The sequence below is a fragment of the Aphis gossypii genome, unplaced genomic scaffold (genome assembly GCF_020184175.1).
Source record: "Aphis gossypii isolate Hap1 unplaced genomic scaffold, ASM2018417v2 Contig00750, whole genome shotgun sequence".
In the NCBI taxonomy this organism is placed as follows: Eukaryota; Metazoa; Arthropoda; class Insecta; order Hemiptera; family Aphididae; genus Aphis; species Aphis gossypii.
In genome coordinates, this window is record NW_026083263.1 from 12,001 (window position 1) to 29,329 (window position 17,329).

Here is a 17,329-nt window from a genome sequence, read left to right on the forward strand (position 1 = left end):
AGTATCAAAGTAAGAAAATAATTTTCGTTTTATGTCATCGAAAAAGTTAGAAGTTCTTATTTCGTAAACTAACGAATCAGTATCTGAATACACAATGTTAATTTTATTTCTATACATATTTTTCATTACATTATTGACTTTGAAATATCCAATATTGCAAATCCTACATAAATAGGCTTATCAAATTTAATTTTTTCCTTATTCATATGAATGGCCATTAAATTTTTTGTGTATATAGTTCAATCTTTAAGTGTTGTTTTCGACATTAATCGATGTGCTTTTTTTTCGTTAGATACTAGAAACATTGACATACGTTTTCTTACATTTTCCATACATTTTCCATAGACACTATTCACCAACAGTTTCCAGAATTGTCGCTCAAACTCATTCCTTGACTTAACCCTCATATTTGTACATAAATTTATATATGGTGACATCCAACGAGATTGTGAAAAACGCAGAATCTAATGAACTTTTTTCACTTTTAATCCATTAACGATGGCCTGTTTCAAATTTCTATAGTGAACTACATAATTAAATTCGATTCTAATGTTGTTAATAGTTTTTTACTTTTGAATGGGAGGACATTTATTCTCAGGTAAAAATGGGAAATCATTATGATTGTCATGTAATTGTTGGATAAATAACATCTACTTCTAAAATATAACCATATTCAGCATCATCTTCAATTTGTGTATATCTATTGTCAAATCGTTAAACCATTCAAAATTTTTATGAGGTAAAGCAGATAGCATTGATTTTCCATATAGATTTACACAGTCCAAGTAAGCTAACCACGTTACAGGTTTGTTTGAATCATAATTAATATTTTGAATATTAGGAATGTTAGCTTTTACATGTCTTTTAACTGAATGACAAATTCCACCACGTAATCCGTTCTCCAGAAAAATTTGAATATCATACTGTTTAAGCCGTTCTAATTTAACATTAGTATGTTTTAACATACAATCGAATGCAAATCCTGGAGCGGTCATAAAATGTGAAGCATCGAGTTTAAGTGTTTGTAAACAAAGATCTCTAAAATTTTCAAAAACATCAGAAAGTAAACATACATCTGTTGCTAAGTATAATCACTATATTCTCCTAATGTTTTTATATTAAATTTTTTCCAAACCTTATGAGCATGCGCATAATCTTCATCACTAATATCTTCATCTTTTAATGAATTATAAAAAAACTGTTTTGGTGGTAAACAAGTTTCATTTAATTTATTAGGATGGTCAATATTCATAAGGAAACACACCTTTTCGTGTAACTAAATTTAATGTCGACAAAGAAAATATTTTTAATGTTTCTCTAAATCTAGTTTTGTCTTCAGATAAATTATCAGCTAGTGAACTAAGAGACTCTGACATAAAACGAAATGTATCAATAAATTTTATATTGAATTTATCTTGAATAGTTTTACTAAATGATATATATTTTTCTGATGAATTAGGTATTACATGAATATCATTTTCATTACAACCAAGTTCACGAACAATAAAATGACTGTCATAGACTAAGCTATGAAAGTATATTGGAATAAATGAAACATTAGTTAATTCAAAATTACAATTTAAACAAACAGCTGATCTAAAACGTCCTGTAAAATGATTATGATCTCTTACTTTAAATAAATTATCGTTTTTAAATGATTTGAAGCAGCATTCACATAATCTAGCATTTTGAAATTTATGCTCTTCATCAACAGTTAATTTGTCCATGGATATATTTATCTTATAAAGATTACACACTTTTGAACCTATATCTATCATTGTCTTTATGAAATGTTTTGCTGCATTACGATTTCTATAAACATGAAGTTTTGTTGGAATTTTATATTTTTTTATTAAATATTTAGGTATAATGTCATAATCTATTTTTACGTAAAATGCATAACTCATAGGTTTGTGTTTATGAGTTATCAATAGTAGTATACATTTGTATGTTCTGCGCACTTTTGACTGCGGAGATTGCAAATTTTTTAGGGGGATTTTTTCCCTCAAACTTTTTTTTTCTCCGCTCTACCAGACTGCGGTGATTTTAAAATTTTTAGGTGGATTTTCCCCCTCAAACTTTTTTTTCTCCGCTGTACTAGTAAAAAACACTGATTTTCAAAAACCATAATGTATGTTCTGCGCACTTTTGACTGCGGAGATTGTAAAATTTTAAGGGGGATTTTCCCCCTCAAACTTTTTTTTTCTCCGCTGTACTAGTAAAAAACACTGATTCTCAAAAACCATAATGTATGTTCTGTGCACTTTTGACTGCGGAGATTTTTAAAATTTAAGATATAGTTTCCGCCTTTAACCAATTATTTTTTCCCCTGTTACACATAAAGTTTAAACAGTGTATACACACTTCAACACTATTTATTTCCCTTGTAAGTTAAACATTCAGGTTACACAATAATTTCATTTTTTTTTTTTTAATAAATTATAGATAAAAGTCGTTTTATTGAATTCATTTCAGTTCAGACAGTTCAGTTAATATTCAACCATCGTTCAATCAGGTTCTGTTAGTTTTAATCAAGTTTAATTCATTTAAGTTTTTTTTATTTTTTTTTTTTTATAAAAAATGAATTTTCAACAAATTAACAACAGTTTTTGTTCACTTGTTTCGTTAGTACGAAACAATGCATATCCTACATATCCAGAATTCACTACATTTATATCAAGATTGAAAACATTCAATTTATTTCCGTTGACTTCATCTCAAGATAAATACTCATTAGCTGAAAGCGGTTTTATATATTCAGGGAAAAAAGATATTGTTGAATGTTTTTGCTGCGGTATTATATTGCATCGTTGGGAAAAAGAAGATAATCCATGGATTGAACACTCAAGATGGAATCCGAAATGTGTTTTTGTATTATTATCAAAAGGAAATCAGTTTGTTGAAAATGTAGTAAAAAAATATGGTAAGATTATCGATATTTGTGATTGTGATTGTGGATCAAGGTCATATGATACTGTTGTTTAGTTCATTTAACTTTCTATATTTCAATAAAAAAAATCTGAATTTAATAAACTTAAATGTGTTAATAACTTATTTAATACCTCGTGAACGTATAGCCTAGTGGGATAACGCGTCTAATTTAAATTTAATATGTTAATGATTTTTAAAAAATGTTTCAGGTTCTATCGAATTAGGTAGGTAAGTATAATAACTCTTTACTGTTTATCCAACTAGACACTATACGTTCACATTTTTTTTTCTTTTTTTTTCTTTTGTAACCTTACATTTTTTTAGTATATAACATGTATGGATAAACAAAACTTGTTAGTTTGAGCTAAGCTGTCTAGTGATCATATTCATATTTCTAGAAAAAAATACTGTTTACTGTTTTTTTTTTATTTTATCAATATGAATCCATCAATCGTTGTATCAAAATCTGTGTTCGATATTCGTCCTTTTAGTAAGAAAAGTGTAACCGTTGGACTTCTAGTTAATAAGCAAATTTCAATTATTATATTATTAGAATGTAAATTAACTAAAAAAGTTGTAACGTTAGATCTTGATCAGTGGTGTAAGTTAATGTGCGAAAACAATTTTAATACAATTATCGAAAATTTGCATACTCGTTGTAAACGTGTTAAGATAGCTGATAATTTTTTCTACTCTGTTAATGTAAACCAATCAACTATAGTTTTATATTCTAATGATAATTATATAACATTATCTCATATTGATCTTCATCGTTTGAAACAATTACAACATTGTATTGACTTGTATATTGTTGAAAAACAGAAAAAATTGGAATCATACCAAAAAACGTTTGATACAGCTTATACGTTAATTAAGTCTGACGTAAATGGGTTACCATCATCTTGTCAACGAAACGAATTTACAAATCAATATATTCAAAATTATGATTTCAGCTACAGCAATATACAAAGTGAAGATTGTTCATTTATGTACGAGTTATTACAATTTCATTTTAATTCATTGTCGAACATGATATTACAAGATTTAGTGATGTAATATAAAAAAAGTTTCTTAATTTATTTTAATTTATCGTTCTTGTAAAAAAAAAAAAAAAAAAATGTGAAATTAATACCACTTGTATACTAACTTTCAATATTTTTATTTTTATTTTTTTTTTGTTTTTATTTTATTTTTATTTTAACCTATAAATGAATTATTATTATTTTTTTTTATCTAAATAATAAAAAATAAATATAAATATAAAAAAATTTTTTTTATTAAATAAAATTAATCCAACACCATATCCTATTACATACATTTTATAAGTTTATTTTTTTTGGTTTGTGTCTGATTAGCTTCTTGGCGGGATGTCGCATCATTTTGTCGAAAACAGATTGAATGAGCGTCACCATTTCTTTGGCTGTAGTTAAATCATCCGGATGCTGTCCTGTTAAAGATATTTTGAGTGAGCATTCCGCATGCTTCCATCTAAAAAAGTTAGGTTAGGTTAAATTAAATTTTTATTATAAATATTTCACTTTAGTTAAATATATATATTATTATAATTATTATTATTATTATTATTACCTATCTTGCAGAGCAACTTTATCAATTTTAGCACATTTATAATGTGCTATAGTCCAGAAATCTACAGCCGTATTGTCTACAGGTGTCTTAACCGTTAATGAACAATCATCCTTTTTTATATTCAAGGTGTTCTCTGCATCGGTTGGTATAGTTGGATCTGTTATTAAATCTAATATTTTGTCTGTATAACAAACAGGGGCGGCTCGTCAGGGGAGACTTTGAGACTGAGTCTCCCCCTTAAAAAAACCCAGTTACTTGTAAATAATAATTAATTAAAATAATAATGCATAAAAATATTTTTATTCGAATTGAAAATATAATATTATATAATTTATATCGTTTTCTTTGTTTATTATTATAAATTGAAAGCAACCAAGTCTAAAACCTTTAAATAGTTATTTTAATAGAAATGCTATTTTAGTTTTATCGATGACGGTGACGGTCGCCGTTACAGTGAAACTGCCGCCCGACAGTCTCAATCATAACATGTAAAATGGTACGGCCGGTTTGATGGAGGGCCGGAGGGGGCAGGGAGAATAAGCTGCTTATTATAGACTCTATTGAGACTGGGTTCACGACAATAATTGCCGTACCGCGCGCCGTTCTTAGTCGCTGTCATAATTTAATGCATTTTTAATTTTTATGATTTAATAACTATAACACGTTTACTACAGGGTTTTATACTATCTTCTATTTGATATTTGTTATATTTCTAATTATTTTAAAAATGCAAAAAGACAATATAATAGACATATTATTAACTAGTGGTTTTAATACTTTAACTTACGAACAAAAAAATCAAATTAAACTTAAAAATATTAACTAAATATGTAATACTATAATATTATTAGATTTTCAATAACAGGGTTTTTCTTGTTCGTTGTTGTACGTAGTTTATGTTAAATAATTTTAAGTCTCCCCAGAATATTAACTCACGAGCCGCTACTGATAACAAATAGCAGTGCTCTATAAAATAATAATTAAATTATATTTTTTTTACTTTTTCGTAATATGTTATAAATTTATATAACTCACCTTTTTCGTCTTTTTCGATACTGGTTTCTTCTCCGGTTTTACAGCTAACCTTTTCGATGTACCTTTTTTTTGAGATGTTGTTGCAATATTATCCTATAATTAAAATAGACGATAAGCTGATGACGGTTTACAAAATAAATTTTTCATAAAATATTTAATGTCTTTTAATTAAAATAATTATATATTATATTATAATAAAAAAAATAAAAAAAAATAAAAAATAAATGTTTTTTTTTACTTACTTCGGAAAATACAACCGACTCCTCGTCATCGCTTTTAAATGAGTAGCAGGACATTTTTTCAAAATTAAATTAATTTTATTAAAAAAAAAAGTCTAGATTGTAAATCTGTTGAAGTAAACTGAATATACTGTATCGATGAGTCTCTTATATATATATTATATATAACCACTTCTACTCCTCCTCTTAAGTTTAAAATAATCAGTTCAGCTAAAACACTAACTAGAATAAAATTTGAAAGGTACGTCTTTTCAATTCGAAAAAATAGAATGTAATAACAAGTGCAATTTGTATCTAAAAGAATGTAATTGACTTCTACATTTCAATGTCAGATTTGAAAGGTTATATACAATTTAGCAAGGTACGTAAATTTAGCAAGGTAAGATTAAAATTAAATAATTGGTGATAGTAAACATGAAATAGAAACGTACCTATATTTTGGAGACTACGCCGCCCAAATAGTTTAATATAAAAGCGGTTGTGGTAGTATTAAGAATTAGACATACAGCTAGTTCATATGTAGAAATCCTGCATATTACATTACTTCATTCCTGTTGCCCTAAGCTGATATTAGTTGGTTAGATTTAGAATAATGAATATTAATATATTAAATAATTGGATTACGAACATAGTTTAAATAATCGTTTATATATATATATATATATATATATACACATATATTTTAAAGATTAAAAAATATGTATTTAAATAATTGGTTATAGTAAAATATGAAATAGAAACGTATAGTCGAATTTCCTGTTTACCATGACACGCACGTATATTTTTGGGGGACTACTCCCAAATAGTTTAATATAAAATGGGTTGTGGTAGTATTAAGAATTAGACAAAGTTAAGCTTCACTTACGCATAGACCGATGACATTGTTCTATACTTAACAATACATCGAGCTTGCTTTTATTATATTCAGTGAATAAATAACTTTAATTTTAAATTTCTTACACATACGACAAAGTGGACTTCGTCGTTGAATCGTGCTGAACCATCTTCACCAAGACCGTTCACTACAACTAGAAGCCAGTATATTTTTTTTTCAAGCATCTCCACGCTAACAGAAATGTAAGTACTATTACTTTACTACTATTAACTAGCTTTAAATTAAATATTTACTATTATAATTTTCTACTATAAAAAATGATTCCATTTAATAATGGTATTTTACATAATTTACACCACAAATAGGTTCATTTGTATCAAAAATATAACATGTATTTGCGTTACATAAATAAATAAATTTTAGTTTTTTTTTTTTTTTTTACACCACGTTAAAAAAAAAAACGAAATGAAATATGTAATTTGTACCAGCCCTAAAATTGAGTATAGTACGAAACATTTTGAATAGTTCAAAAAGATTAGTGTGTAGTACAACATTTAAAAGTATGTCATTTATTATAATAATAATAATATGTTTAATTTTATATCTTCACATTTTTTTTTTTCCAAACCACATATACACAGATACATCGTAAACAATATTTTGTGTTGTTACGTCTTATACACTTAATTTTAGTTATTATTATTTTTTTGTTATAATTAGCTTAGTTATAGTAAATGTACGGTATGTACACGGAATATATTCTGTGGTATATATATATATATATAAACAAAAAATAGTTACTAGCTTTTTCTTTCAGAGTTTAGTTGATATAAATAATTATAAATTATGTTTTATTTTTTTTAAAAAAAAAAATAGTATAATATACTTAACAAGAATTTACTTATTTAATATATATATATATATATAGAGTTTGTTTTACTTATTTATAATTAAAGTATGATTGATTTTATATATTTTATGAATTATTGCTAAACAAAAATTTGCTTATTTAATATATATATATATAGAGTTTGTTTTACATTTATTTATAATTAAAGTATGATTGATTTTATATATTTTATGAATTATTGCTAAACAAAAAATTTACTTATATATATACATTTTATTATAATTATAATTTTAATAATGTGAACAATGTTACAAATTATAATTTTAGTAAGTACAGATTAGATAATGCCCCTTTTTTAAATTTTATTTGGTGTGAATTATAAACTTGAAAAGTGGTACAAATTATTTTTTTTAGATGTGGTGTAAATGAGATATAGTTTTTACATTACCTTTTTTATATTTAAAATAAAAAAATAAACGAATAAATATTTACCTATAATTTCAGAATTATAAAATGGAATCTCCTCAAATCGTTTACCTCCGATCTTTGATTGAAGAATTACATTTGAAAGTTTTAGAAAACCAAAAAAGTGTTGATCAAGATGAAGAAAGAAAAAAAATAGATATAAGAGCTTTAAATAAAAAAATTAATAATTTATATAAAAAAAAATAATAGATCTAGTTGAAATAGATAGGTTAAGAAAGGAAAAAAGGGACGTTTTAGATGAGTTTAATTTTTCTTATTATATTGGTGAAAAATGTAATAGACGTATACGTTATCGTTCCACAATTTTAAATAATCAACTAGAAGATTTAATAAATAAATAAATTTGTTTAAATAAATCTATTTTTTTTAACCTGATTTATATTATTTCTTTTTTTTATACACCTACTTATATAGAAGTATTACTTTGTTCATAATAGCTTTTCCAAAACATAAAAAAAAAAAAATGTTTTTTTTTAGAAAATGGATTTACTTAACCATATCTTAATTGAAATTCATCGATTGGATGAAGAAATCGATGATAATGATGAGAAGGAAGTACAAAGTAAACATGAACAAAGAAAAACTATAATTTTAATCAAAAGAAAAATTAAAATATTAAGATATGAAAAATACTTAGCTAAAACACTTTTACAAGATATAAAAAAAATAAAAATCTTAAAAGAGAATATAATAAATTTGAGAAATGAAATATTACTTGTTAATAAATATTATGATTTGTATGGTTATGTTAGATTTCGAAAACAGACGTTAGCTTATCATCTGCATAGCGATTATTGTACATTATTGGATGATCTAAATTTATTAACAGAATCTTTTTGTTTGAATCTAAAATGATTTTTTTTTTTAAAAAAAAAACTAAGTACTCATTGTTTATTTAAGAATTTTATTATTATTATTTTTTTTTAAAAAATGTAAAACAAAAAAAAAACATACATTTATATATATATATATAAATTTAATGTGTTTTTTTTTATTATTTCAGTCTCATTATGAACAGAAATATAATAACAAAAAAACAGCGTATGAACACGATTGGAAGTGGACTTATTGAAATAGAAAGATTTAGAAAAGGTTCAAAAACTTTCATAATTAAGAACTGTGAAAATTATATAGATTACAAATTATTTTTTAACTATATTTTACATGAGTTAATTTTAAAGTTAAGACAATCGTGTATTAAAACGTCGATCAAATTTAATTTACACGTTGACGCTACTTACACACGTCCTATAACACATGATAAACAAGATGTGGCTTTTAAAACTTCGAATGTTTTAGCATGTAATTCATCCGATTTCGCTAGTTTGTTAAACATAAAGTTTGATAAAATATTAGCTGAAGAATCTGAATTTATTGCTAAAGGTTCAGGATGGACACTTGTTTCAATAGATGGGTTACAGTTGAGAATCAATTTAGTAAATCCATTAAAAGGAGGTGCATATTTAGATTTACCTAAATTTATACGAGAAAAAAAGGCTATTATAAACGTTAAAAATAAAGATAAATACTGTTTTAAATATTCTATACTAACCAAATATGATAAGCGTTCTAATAAATCACGATTTAACCAAAAATATTTTGATTTTCTTGAAAAAAAGAGTGGGTTAGATTTTAAATGTATTGATTTCCCAACACCAATAAATCAAATTAAAAAATTTGAACGTTTAAATAATGTTTCAGTTAATGTTTATAGTTTAAATAATAAAGGTACTATTTTCCCTCTATTTATAAATAATAAAGAAGAAAAAAATCATTTTGATTTATTTTTTGTCAATAATCATAAAACATCACATTATTGTTATATTAAAGATTTTTCAAGATTTATTAGAAGTCAGAAAACTAAAAATTGTTATAAATTAATTATTTGTAAGAGGTGTTTTACAACTTTTGGAAATAAACCATGTAAAAGTAAACTTTGGGGTGAAACAGGATTAACTGAACATAAAAAATTTGTAGTAAGAATAAATTAGGAAGACCGATAATGTTTGAAGAAGGAAAAGAAAATAAATTCATATTTTTTAAAAGTTATGAAAAAACTTCTAGAATACCATTTGTTATTTATGCTGACTTTTAATGCTCATTATATGACTGCTCCAGGCTTTGCTTTCGATTGTAACTAATACTACTATAACCTATACTAAGGTTAAATTAGAAAAATTGACTGATTATAACATGCTTTTATATTTTGAATCCTCAATCAGAGGGGGTATCTGTCAATCAGTTAAAAGATATGCTAAAGCAAACATACCAAACATTAAAGGTTTGAACTATAATCCTAATAAATCAATTTCATGGATTACATATCTTGATTGTGTAAATTTATATGGAAAATCGATGTTAACTGAGCTACCTTTCAAAGATTTCGAATGGGTTGATGACTTGAACATAGATGTTACTAAAATTCCTGATGATTCAAAAGTCGGATATATATTAGAAGTTGATATTGATTATCCTGAATATTTACATGAAAAACATAATGATTTCCCGTTTTTACCTTTAAACGAATGTCCTCCAAATTCAAAAGTTAAAAAATTATTAACTACTTTATCATCAAAAAAAAAATATATATTACACCATAAAAATTTAAAACAAGCGATTGCTAATGGTCTTAAATTAGTAAAAATTCATCGAGCAATCAAATTTTCACAGAGTAAATGGATGGCCTCATATATCGAACTATGTACGAGAATGAGGAGAGAAGCTAAAAATAGATTTGAAAAAGATTTTTGGAAATTATTAATTAATAGCGTTTTTGGTAAATGTATGGAGAATGTTCGAACTAGAGTTTCTTTAAAACTGGTTACATCAGATAAACAAGCAAATAAATTGATGATGAAAAATACTTTTAAAGATAGAACTATATACTCTGAAAATCTTATGGCTATTCACCAACATAAGGAAACTATCAAATTCGATAAAGCAATTTATGTAGGGTCTGCAATTTTAGATGTCTCGAAAACATTTATGTATGATTTTCATTATAATGTAATGAAAAATAAATATAATAATAAAATACGATTATTGTACTCGGATACAGATTCTTTGGTATATAATATTCGAACATTTAATTTTTTTGATGATATTAGATATGATTTATTTCCGTATTTTGATACATCAAACTATCCAAAAGATCATTATTGTTTTAGCGAAAATCATAAAAATCAACCTGGTTGTTTTAAAGATGAAATGGGAGGAAAAATTTTAAAAGAATTTGTTTCATTAAGACCGAAATTATATGCTTACAAGACTGAAAACAACGACGAGGTTAAAAAAGCTAAAGGTGTAAAAAAATATGTAATTAATCAACATATGTATTTTAAAAATTATATAGAAGTATTAAATGCGTACATAAACCATATCTCTCTTGATAATAAACAAACTTGTAGAAACATGAATTTTATTCAATCGAATAAACATATTGTTCATTCTAAAACAATGAATAAGCTTGTACTAAGTGGTAACGATGATAAACGTTTTATAACAAACGATGGGATTAATTCACTAGCATACGAACATTATAAATTAAAAAAATAATTATTCTAATATTCACTATGTTTAAGAAAATCGATATTAAGTATTTCTAAAAAATTTAAATTATTATCATCAGTAGGTGTTTTTTCCACGCTATCTAGTGATAATAATTATTTCTAAATTAAATTATTATCATCAGTAGGTGTTTTTTCCACGCTATCTAGTGATAATAATTATTTCTAAATTAAATTATTATCATCAGTAGGTGTTTTTTCCACGCTATCTAGTGATAATAATTATTTCTAAAATTTAAATTATTATCATCAGTAGATATCGTTCAAAGTGAAAGGAAAACATTATATGAATAACTAAAATAATTTAATTTAATACTGTTTTTTATTATTTTTTATAAAAAGGTAAAATATATATAAAAAAAAATTATTTAATAATATCTTTCGATAATATCCATGAATTATGACTGGAATCAAAACCCATCCATTTAACAAGCATTTTATCTTTAACTTTTTTTATAATACGTTCAATTAGAAATGTGTTCGGAAAATCAGTCAATTTAATTTCTTGCTCATAAAAACCACCTAGAATTATATTGTTTGATCCATCCTTTAGCTGATAAGTTATTGGTTCTGTATGTAAAACTTTTGAAACTGTGAAAATTTCTGTTGTCCAATTTGGTGTATATCCTTTACTAAATATATGCTTTTATTTTGATATTCTTACTTTATCATTAATTTTAAATTTTGGTTTATATAATGTTTTATTTGTTTGTATATTTGATTTGATTTTACTTGTATTTATTCTAGCTTCATATGGTGTACATTTAATTGATCTATGTTTTGTATGATTATAATTATAAATAATTTTTGATATTTTGTTATACCAATTCCATGTACCTGTTGCAGTAAAAGTTTTGTATATATTATTTTTTAGAGTTTGTATAACACGTTCTCCAATTGAACACTTGATAACGCTATACGTACTATAATGTCTAATTTTATTTTTTTTCATTAACTGTTGAAATTGATTATTATAAAATTCTGTACCATTATCTGTTTGTAATAATTTTGGATTAGCTTGTTTTAATATATTAAACATACCTTTTGTACATTCTTTTCCTGTTTTATTTTTCAATGATTCTACCCATACATATTTCGTGTATGTATCTATAACAACTAAAATATACTTAAAACCAAGATTTTGTTTAGAATGAGATTGCATATCCATTAAATCAGCTTGCCAAAGGTCATCTTTAAATCGTGTTATTATACTACGTCTTGGAAATACTTTTCTTGCAGGTCGATGTAGCTCATTAGCTAAACCCTCTAATGTAGACATTAAACTATAATATTCCTCTCACGTAATTTTTCTATAATAGATATGATTTCATTATTTACACCAGTATTACCAGCATTTTGGGACGATGTTAAAAGATTTAATCTAACAACTAATTCATTGGATCATCATAATACACTAATTGTGTATGAGGTATTACATCTTTATATAAACCAGATCCTTTCTTAACTGACGGTGATAAACTAAAGTTAAATAGCTGATCAGTTGGAGGTTCTTCAAATTTAGAATTAATCACTGAAGAAGAAAAATCAAATGGTTCATTTGACATGGCTGTATCATTAATATGTTTCTTCGTTTTGCGCCTGAGCTAGATAAAAAGTTATCAAATTCTTTTAATTTTAATTGAGAAGGAGTTTTAACTTTTGTGTTATTTATTTTCAATACTTCCTCATTTAATTGTTTTTCATCAATTTTCATTCGATCATATAGAGGTTTTACAACGTTCATCCATTTGAAATATCTTGAGGTTTTAGGTTTCCCGTCTGCCTTTAAATAAACTTTACTTGTTTTTAGAATATTAAAATATGATTCCATATCTTCTATCGTCATATTTTTTGGTACTTTCTCACATAATAAAGACCAAAGTCCTTTAGTCCAAGGGTAGTAATTATCAAGCAAGCGTAAGTTACCATGATCAAAAGTGACAGGAATATCTGATATTTTAAGTTGATCATTAACCGAATCATAATGCATGCCATACGATTTATCATACCGCTGTAATTTAGGATTAGAAATTAAAAAATTATCGAACGATGAATTTGAGTCGTTTTCGCTATCTCCATCACTAGTGATCAAGGTATTTTTTTTTTTAGTAGTGTCAGAAATAAATGAAGTGTTTTTTTCTGGAATTGAAGTCAATGGTTTGAGTAAAGGTATAAATGTTTCGCGAAAATAGTTATCAGAATCTATAACACCACGCTTCATGTTCATTATTTTATGTTTGATATTTTTTTTTGATAATATCAAATTTTTTAACAAAACTTTATCTTTATTCATTGAAAATAATGAACTTAATATATCTGTTTCCTTCAACTAAAGATAATACTATGTAGATTTTGTCTATATTACAACTATATTTATATACTTATTTTTTTAATAAAAGTATGAAAACCACATCTATATCTACCTTCATTCATTTCACGTGTTTTATCAATAACCATAAATCCGTAATCACTATGATTCCAGCAGAAATGAGAAATTTTCCGAAATTCTGAGAAATCCATATCTGCTGATGAATGATCATTGAATATATGTTTTAAATTTGTATCATCCTGTTTTAGAATTATTAATAAATTTGAATTATCTCTTACCAGTTGCTTCGGAATTTTAGAATATGTTTGTGCTAAATAGAATACAGAGCTAGCACCTGAATGTCTACACATTCCGAAATATTCTCTTATTATCGACTGCGGACCACATAAAACATCATCGAAAATTATTACAAATTCTTTTTAGTTAAATTCGGTTTTATAACTTTATCAGCGTCTGAAAATATAAAAATGTTAGCACCTTTTATATCATCTATTATTTTTTTAATAAAACATATTTTTCTTGATTAGAAGTTTTTGAGTATAAATAAATATTTTCAAATCTTATTCCGTTTTCATGAGTGATTAGATTATACATTATATTTGTTTTACCTGAACCACTAGGACCGACTATAATAGCACGTATAGTATCAGGTAATAACGGTCCATGTCTTGACGTTTTTTTTATTATTTGAGTATCAACGTTCGAAATATCTAATTTATCTTTCTGTTCAATCAAATCCATTTTTTTTTCTTATAAATACTCTGGATCTTTTAAATTTATAACCAGTGAAAGATAGTGTGCACAACCTGTAAGTAGAAATCAGATAAGACTGGTGAAGGTTTTATAAACTTCTTTATAAATACTGAAATAAAGTATGATGAAGGTTAAACAGAAAATAGGTATGAGTTATAAAGGTAAACATAAAAGTAATAAAAAAATAAAAAAGAGAACACTAGCTGCAAAAAAAGGAAAGGTTAAGAAAAATCCTAATGGTAAAAGATTGATTTTAACACCAGGTCAGACAGGAGGTGCGATTCCTCTAATTCCTATTTTTGCAGGGTTATCAGCTCTCGGTAGTTTAATGTCTGGGAGTGCTAGTGTTTATAATGCAATTCAAAATTCGAAAAAAAAGAAAGGTAGCGGATTGAATTTAATCAATAATGGATCAAGGAAAAAAAACTGATCAAAACGTTACCTGACAGACCATTCACATCTAGAGACATTATAAAATACATTGCAAAGTTTAATATCAATCATTTCTGAGGAGTCTTTTCATGAGATGACTTACCTAAAAAACCACGAACAATTGAATGTGGTATATTAAACTTAGACGTATCTTCAGGTGATGGAAGTCATTGGGTAGCGTTTTACAAAATTAAAGATAAGGTTGTATATTTTGATAGCTTCGGTGATTTACCTCCACCAATTGAATTACAAAACTATTTCAAAGGAAACACGATTATATATAACTATTCAAATTATCAAGATTTTAATTCATTTAATTGTGGACATTTATGTCTTGAATTTTTACAATGTATGAATCAATTACATTAAGTTTAACTGGTAATACAACTACATTATCTGTACATTATTTTCCAGCAATTGATGTGTACGATGACTCGAAAATTGCTTTGTTAAATTTACAAATATATAATACATTTCCAAACATAAATGAAACTAATAACCAGTTTGAAATACATTTAGAAAACCCCGATCGTTTACTAAATAATAATAAATTTCCAACCTGTTTTATCACACTGAAAAAAGGGTGTTACGGTATTAAGGATATTAAAAATCAAATTTTAACGCAAATAGATGACTTTCATAATGTTAACGAATACATTGGAATACAACTAACAGAGAAAATAACTTTTGATATCGGGATTGATCAAGTAGATTTTAAGACAACCATATTCAGTAATGCAACAATACGTTTTAACGTAGCAAACAGTATAGGACCTTTATTAGGATTTGAAAAAACAAATTATGAACCACACTTGCAAAACATTGATGGTCATCGTTCAAAGAAAGTGGTAAATTTAAACAATGTTAATTCAATAAAAGTAATGTGCAATATAGCTCAAGGTTCATTCAACAACCACATGCCAAGTCATTCAATTTATGAGTTTTCTCCTACTGAGAACATAGGGGCGAAGCTGATTCAATCTCCAACTAACCTAATATATTATAAATTAAATAAAACAAATATCGATTTAATAACTATACAATTAGTTGATCAAGATCATAATCCGATAAACAATTTAGGTGAAAAATTAGTAATCAATCTACATATTAAACGTTACGGATCTTAAGATGGGATTAAAATTTAATATAAGCCCATTACAAAAGATAAATCTTGCTAGTCATATAACTAAAGCGTTACCGGTAACATCGAATAAAGTAAAAAAAATAACAACGAAAAATAAAACAATTATAAAGGCTTTAGGTTATAAATTAAAGCAGAATGCCAGAAAGTGAAAAAGTATTCGGAACCCGATATTAAGCCCATCTACATTTCTAACGCAAGCTCCAATTATTGTTATCGATACGTCAAAACAGAATGATTCAGCTACAGCTTCATCAGTAGATGTTCAATTAGAAATTGAAGCATCAGAATCTCTTTCAGGTGTAACTGCTTATTGTTTATTAATTCATGATCGCATTGTAGAATATGTACCTTTTACTAGGGAAGTAAGAAAACTAGTTTAATCAATTTAAAATTAATTTAGAATAATGAGACAATACATATAAATATATATTTTTTATTTTGAACCAAAACGTATTATTTTTTATTTTTTAAAAAAAAACATGACTAAAAAATATAATTATGAAGTGTGTATATACACTGCTTAAACTTTATGTGTAACATAGAAAAAAATTTATTGGTTGTAGCGGAATACTCCGTCTGTGTTACACGGGAAATAAATAGTGTATACACTGTTTAAACTTTATGTGTAACAGGGGAAAAAATAATTGGTTTTAAATTTTTTTAAATCAGTGTTTTTTACTAGTACAGCGGAGAAAAAAAAAGTTTGAGGGGGAAAATCCCCCTTAAAATTTTACAATCTCCGCAGTCAAAAGTGCGCAGAACATACATTATGGTTTTTGAAAATCAGTGTTTTTTTACTGGTACAGCGGAGAAAAAAAAAGTTTGAGGGGGAAAATCCACCTAAAAATTTTAAAATCACCGCAGTCTGGTAGAGCGGAGAAAAAAAAAGTTTGAGGGGAAAAATCCCCCTTAAAAATTTGCAATCTCCGCAGTCAAAAGTGCGCATAACATACAAATGTATACTACTATCAATGTCTTAGTTTTAATGTCTTGGTTGTTTATTATAGGTTTTAAATAACATTCGAAATCAGAATAAATTACTATAGGTATTCGTTGAGATCTTTTAACATTTTTAAAATAAATAGTATCGTCATCACCGTTATCAAACATTACAGGTCTTCCAAGTTTATGTTTTCCACAAA

At 25.8% G+C, this 17,329-nt stretch overlaps 2 protein-coding genes across 2 annotated transcripts; both read left to right on the forward strand.

Annotated features, from left to right (window-relative positions):
- Positions 1-2,534: 2,534 nt before the first annotated feature.
- On the forward strand, positions 2,535-4,055 carry LOC126555209 (death-associated inhibitor of apoptosis 1-like). Its single transcript, XM_050210167.1, has 3 exons — positions 2,535-2,923; positions 3,141-3,159; positions 3,885-4,055. The coding sequence occupies exons 1-3, from the start codon at positions 2,581-2,583 to the stop codon at positions 3,985-3,987; spliced, it is 465 nt and encodes a 154-aa protein (XP_050066124.1). The 5' UTR covers positions 2,535-2,580; the 3' UTR covers positions 3,988-4,055.
- A 1,745-nt stretch (positions 4,056-5,800) lies between these two features.
- LOC126555210 (uncharacterized) lies at positions 5,801-9,954 on the forward strand. Its single transcript, XM_050210168.1, has 2 exons — positions 5,801-6,869; positions 8,967-9,954. The coding sequence occupies exon 2, from the start codon at positions 8,974-8,976 to the stop codon at positions 9,952-9,954; it is 981 nt and encodes a 326-aa protein (XP_050066125.1). The 5' UTR covers positions 5,801-6,869; positions 8,967-8,973.
- Positions 9,955-17,329: the final 7,375 nt, after the last annotated feature.